Source organism: Galeopterus variegatus, unplaced genomic scaffold, assembly GCF_000696425.1.
Source record: "Galeopterus variegatus unplaced genomic scaffold, G_variegatus-3.0.2 Scaffold5447, whole genome shotgun sequence".
In the NCBI taxonomy this organism is placed as follows: Eukaryota; Metazoa; Chordata; class Mammalia; order Dermoptera; family Cynocephalidae; genus Galeopterus; species Galeopterus variegatus.
The window spans coordinates 37624-43269 of NW_007731558.1; the positions used below are offsets into that span (position 1 = coordinate 37624).

Genomic DNA, 5646 nt, shown 5'->3' on the forward strand with positions numbered 1-5646 from the left:
AAAATTCACCCAAGATATTACACAATTACTTTGCAAAACACTGAATTCAAGATGTTAGATCTATGTTTTTGCTGAAGAATCACACTCAAGTCAAGCCCAAGATTAAACTGATGAAAAAATTACAGCACTGTCCTCCAGATCCATATCATTACAGTATTTTCCAAAATAAAAGAATTCTATAGATTTAAAGAAATTTGATAGCAATCATTTCAACAAATCATTCAAGTATGCGAAGTTAATAAACATGACAGAAGAACAGAGGGCAGAACTAAAGTAGCTTATCAGAAGACTGAATTACCAAGATTTTAGGTGTGCAAACAAATATGCACTACTTCATTTTCTAAAGCCCAAATGAGAAAAAGAATAGTTTTTATGGCTTCTATTTTTATCTATTAGATATTCAAAGAGCACTTTAAACAAACCCCTCAAATACATCTGATGATACTTACAGATGGATCTGACTGAAATAAATATGGTCGTCCCTCATTCCAACCACAAATAAGTAAAGAAACTCCAAATGGACGAACACCACTGCGGAAAAGAAAATGAAAATTACTTGGTATCCTCATGGTGTTGATGTCATCCTCAAGTAAGAATTTATCAATATTCTCAAGTAAAGCAATTTATCTTTTAAGTTCCTTAAAAAGCATTTAACACCTTTCTGACCGAATCAAGTCAAAAATAATTCTCTTTATGGTAGTGAGAAACAGGAGTAAGACAATTTTGGATTAAATGTAGTGACACCTAAAGACACTAAGGTTAGTAAGTGTGGAGTAACATTTAGCATCCTTACAAAATGACAACTTTCAACTAATGCAGCATTTTCCACTGGGTTTACATATCAACAACTTTATACTGTCTTATCCACACCCAAACTTAAGAACATTGGAATTAATGAATACAAATGTGGCAAAGAGCTACTGCTCTCATCATGTGTTTACAATCATTTCTGGTTGGAAAGATAAATTTGGAAGTAGCAACGATTGTCTGCCCATAAAGAAGTGTTTTAGTCACTGGTAAAAGGACTTTGTATATCTAGAAGCTCCTTTCTGCTGTTATTTGAAGAAGAAAACATTCACACTTTTTACTTAATATTCCAGAACCAGTTAAGATCAGAAACATTCATCAGATGGTTTTCTCCATTTATTTAGCAAACACAGGACTAGTAAATCCCCCTCTATTCAGATATTTACTCCTTTAAAATGACTCTTTTTTTTGTAATTCATGGCACACTTCAAGTAACAAAAGTGACTCACCCTGACTGGGTGTACTCTTGCATCACAGAAGCTACTCTCTGCACCAGCTGAGCTGTAGGAATGGGTTCTTGGTAAACAAGGTAGTACTGCTGAGCTAGTTTTCGAGCTCTGTGTACAAGCACTCTAACGAACAAGGAAGAAATAAGATTTAATAAAAATTAAGAAGCTCTATTACGTAAAGACTCATTCTCCTTCTATAGGCATATATCTACGGCGTAAATTTAACATGTCTCTCTTTAATAGTAGCTATTAGCTCAAGGCCAGTCTTATTCTTACATCTGAATCTAGCTGATCTAAAACAAAATATTAGAGTATCACAGAGGGGCTGAATGAGAGGAGACAGAGAAGAACAAGGCAAAAGGAAGAAACTTACAGACTAGGGCACCATTCGGCTAAAAAGTAACAGATTTCATGTATAAAATGAGAGCTTTCTCCCTCCACATCTTCTTTAAGATTGTCCCCTTACTCGAGAACAGCCACCTGTCTTTTTATGTCTCCTACTAGCCAAGACACACATACAGGTACACATGAACACACAATTCTACAAATATTTTTCTCACTCTGCCTCAGTCTCTTCCGTAGACTGCCTTAATCTCTTTGACTGCACTTCAGAGATTAAGAAACAGTAAAAAACTATAACTGTATCTTCTGAAATGTCAAAAGATATTAAGAATATACCATATAACAATCAAACATATTAGCAAGGGCCGGCCCGTGGCTCACTCGGGAGAGTGCAGTGCTGGTAACACCAAGGCCACCGGTTGGGATCCCACATAGGGATGGCCAATTGGCTCACTGGGTGAGCGTGGTGCTGACAACACCAAGTCAAAGGTTAAGATCCCCTTACCGGTCATCTTTTAAAAAAAAAAGAAAAGAAAAAACATATTAGCAAGACAAACAGGATTTATCTTTACCTACTCACACAGTACTGATCTGAAATATGCACATTACCCCTCTGTACGACACACACGCCTGTCCCTCTGCTTGCTGCAACAGTGGCAGCACACTGCAGTATTCCCTCTGTTCAGAGGAAACAGGATCCACTGTGGTGAAGCCTCATCACATTCCAGGGGCCTTGCTGCTTTTTCTGACTAATTAAAGTGAAATTTTGTTCTACCTATTTTCCTCTACAAAATCGCGAGTAATAAAGTAATACTCTGTAAATGACAAGCACAGAATGCCATCAGTCTCTTTCAACTTGCTGGTATCCTGATTTAACAGGATTATTCTCTCTTTTCCTGTGAAATATAAAGGGAGTGATTATTTGAGTATCTGGATCCTGGCTGACTGCCACATTCAGTAGCTTCAAAGGCCTTTGAGAATTTTGTCCTTTTGCTAAGAACAGAAATAAAGGTAATGAGGTTAACTCTGGATAATGATACTTTTTAAAATACAGTTGATTATTATTATAAAATGTATTGCTTTTATCATCTTTAAATTGCATTAGAGAACACCAAAGCCTTCAAATCCAGTCCTTGGATAGTAGAAGAGGGATAGCGATTAGAAATAAGAGGAGTAAGTACTACATCTATCTCCTCTTTTACAACTAAGTAGTGTTAAGTTATTCTCCTTAAAGTAACCCACACAGGCAAACTAAAATCAGCTGTCAGTGAGGCTGCTGTTACTCAACAAAGCACAAAAGAAAGGAGTTGGAAGATTAAAAGAAAACATCCCTTGATTTTTCTCCTCAAATTATAGATTACATTGAATTCATGAGATGGTAAGAAAAACTATACATAGTAAAAGCACCTGTAATCTGGGCCCATGCCACTATACACCAGACCTATATGCTTGGTGATTGGTTCCACTTTGTGTACACTTCGCTCATCATACAGAATGGACTTCTGTTTCTTCTCAGTTGCCAATACCACACCATTTGCAGCTTAAAAAGAAAAAAACAAAAGACCTGGATGTTTAATCATTTAAAGACTCTATTTCAACAGCTTTCTAATTATGAATGCATTAAATTCAAAACCCTTTGTTATTTCCTTTAATTTATAAAACATTTTCTTCTAGATTCCTATGTCAAAATTACCTAAGAAATGGTAAATCAATTTTTCCCTCATTGGTCATTTATACTGCACGAAAAAAAAAATCCCTACAACTAAAGGATGAACACAACCTTTCTTAAACTACTCTAGGATACCTGAGAGTTTACATGTTTTAAAATAATGGATTTCTGCCTTCTTGGTCTACTGTTTTTATAACATGAAATGTAAAACAAATGGTATAGACTTGTTTTGAAGGGTACTAGGTTATGAAACAATTATAATATCTTTAGATTATGTTTTATACTTAACTTTTTGTAAATTATAGGAAGGATAAAAACTTCCAGACAGCACTGAAATAATCAGTGGAAAAAGAAAAGAAAACTCAGTGTTCTGAATGGGAAAGCCTATTTGTGGGTTATCACAACTAACAGATAAAGGTGCTATGTTTACTTTAGAAAAATATTTTAATCACTTCCATAGGCTTATTGCTATTTTCTTTAAACTTCTAAACACTGTAAATTAACAAAAAGAACTGTTAAAAATTATGCTGCCACAGATATTTATTTATGAATTAATTACTAATGAACTCCCCCAAATTAGGATAATTATTAGCAGGCATCTGAAATGAATGAAGCATTTAATTACCTTTAATTCCCACTGAAGGGGCTCCTCCAGCTACAGCAGCCAAAGCATATTCAATTTGGACAAGTTTACCAGACGGGCTTAAAAAGAAACAGTTATTTGTTAAGTTCACATATTCTCAAATATTTATTGAAGAAACATCTCTGAGAGAGAATAGATATACAGGTCAAACCCCATCAATCAAACCCCAGGGAATGGCTGGCCTCTGAAATCTAGCATGAAGCTGTACAGAAACTAAATTTACAAGACGATCTGAACATAGTCATAATGAAGCACTAATTTCTCTTTCCTCTGTTTTTTGTCTGCTTCTTAAAGCAGCATCACTACTCTTTTCACCACTTATCAACCTTGTGACTTGGGCCAAGTCACTTAATATTTCTGTGTCTGTTTTCTCATCTGTAAAATGAGTGTAACAGTACTACAGTAGTTAATTATTTCAAGGGATGTAATGATGATCATTAAATAAAGTGATGCCTATAAAAATTTCTGGCACAAAATTAGCAATAAGCAAACACTGAATAGAATATTATTAAGAACATATATATGTGTCTGTAAAAAATCAAAGGGCAGCACATATTTCACATGGGGGGCATTTAGAAGTACACATGATCTAAAATATAAGATCTAGATATCACTCACAACAAAATGTTATCTATATAACAAAAAATTACTTCTAGGAGACATTAGAAAGCTATGCTTAACAAACCTGGTTCCATGGATTTGGTAGCCAAGTACTAGTCCCAAACTGACTTTTTAGGCCATACTTTATTTCAATCTACTTGTTGAGTTAGAATCATCATAAATATCACAAACCAACCTTTTCTTATAAAGTCCTTGAATGGAAGTAATTTGTCCAAAGTAACACAGCATACCTCCAATCTACTACTGAAAAGATAATCTTAGGTTTCAGCCCATTTGTTTCCTCTTCATACAATTCCCTTTGTCACTCGTCTCAACTCACACCATCCCACCTTGCTCCAGACACAAAGACTACTCTTAGACTTCAAAAACCCCTTTGACAAGCTAATCCCTCTCTCTGAAATGCATTTCTCTATTGCCCGGTAAACTTCCAGGCCATCCTTCTTTAGTAGAAATGTCATGTCCTCAGGGAAGCTGCTCTGACCTCTCAGACTAGAATTACTCCCCATACACTCATGTCTACAGTGTCCAGTACTTCCTCTTAGACTAAGATTCATCATACTTGAATTTTTTTTACAGTATTTGTCTTCCTCAACAAAGTATAAGTTCCATTCTGTCAGGATTCCAACACATACTCTAGTAACAGGAATACACAATCATTTGACTGACTGAAACACATCTACACCAATTTAAGGAACACAGGCAGCAGCTTAAGGACTCTCAGCAAAATTAGTCAACTTGAGCAGAATAAGGCCAACCGTCATTTAATTAAAAAATTAGGCTAAACTTTATTTCACATGGGGGGCATTTAGAAGTACACATGATCTAAAATATAAGATCTAGATATCACTAACAACAAAATGTTATCTATATAACAAAAAATTACTTCTAGGAGACATTAGAAAGTTATGCTTAACAAACCTGGTTCCATGGATTTGGTAGCCAAGTACTAGTCCCAAACTGACCTTTTAGGCCATACTTTATTTCAATCTACTTGTTGAGTTAGAATCATCATAAATATCACAAACCAACCTTTTCTTATAAAGTCCTTGAATGGAAGTAATTTGTCCAAAGTAACACAGCATACCTCCAATCTACTACTGAAAAGATAATCTTAG

At 35.2% G+C, this 5646-nt stretch overlaps 1 protein-coding gene across 1 annotated transcript in view; it reads right to left on the minus strand.

Moving 5' to 3' along the window:
- PSMA2 (proteasome (prosome, macropain) subunit, alpha type, 2) overlaps window positions 1-5646 on the minus strand; it is a 13715-nt gene that overhangs the window by 4364 nt on the left and 3705 nt on the right. Inside the window, exons 2-5 of the mRNA XM_008589439.1 lie at window positions 3893-3969; window positions 3006-3138; window positions 1257-1379; window positions 450-531 (exon numbers count right to left, since the gene is read on the minus strand). Coding sequence (XP_008587661.1) covers window positions 450-531; window positions 1257-1379; window positions 3006-3138; window positions 3893-3969 — 415 coding nt within the window. The remainder of the gene's footprint in view (window positions 1-449; window positions 532-1256; window positions 1380-3005; window positions 3139-3892; window positions 3970-5646) is intronic.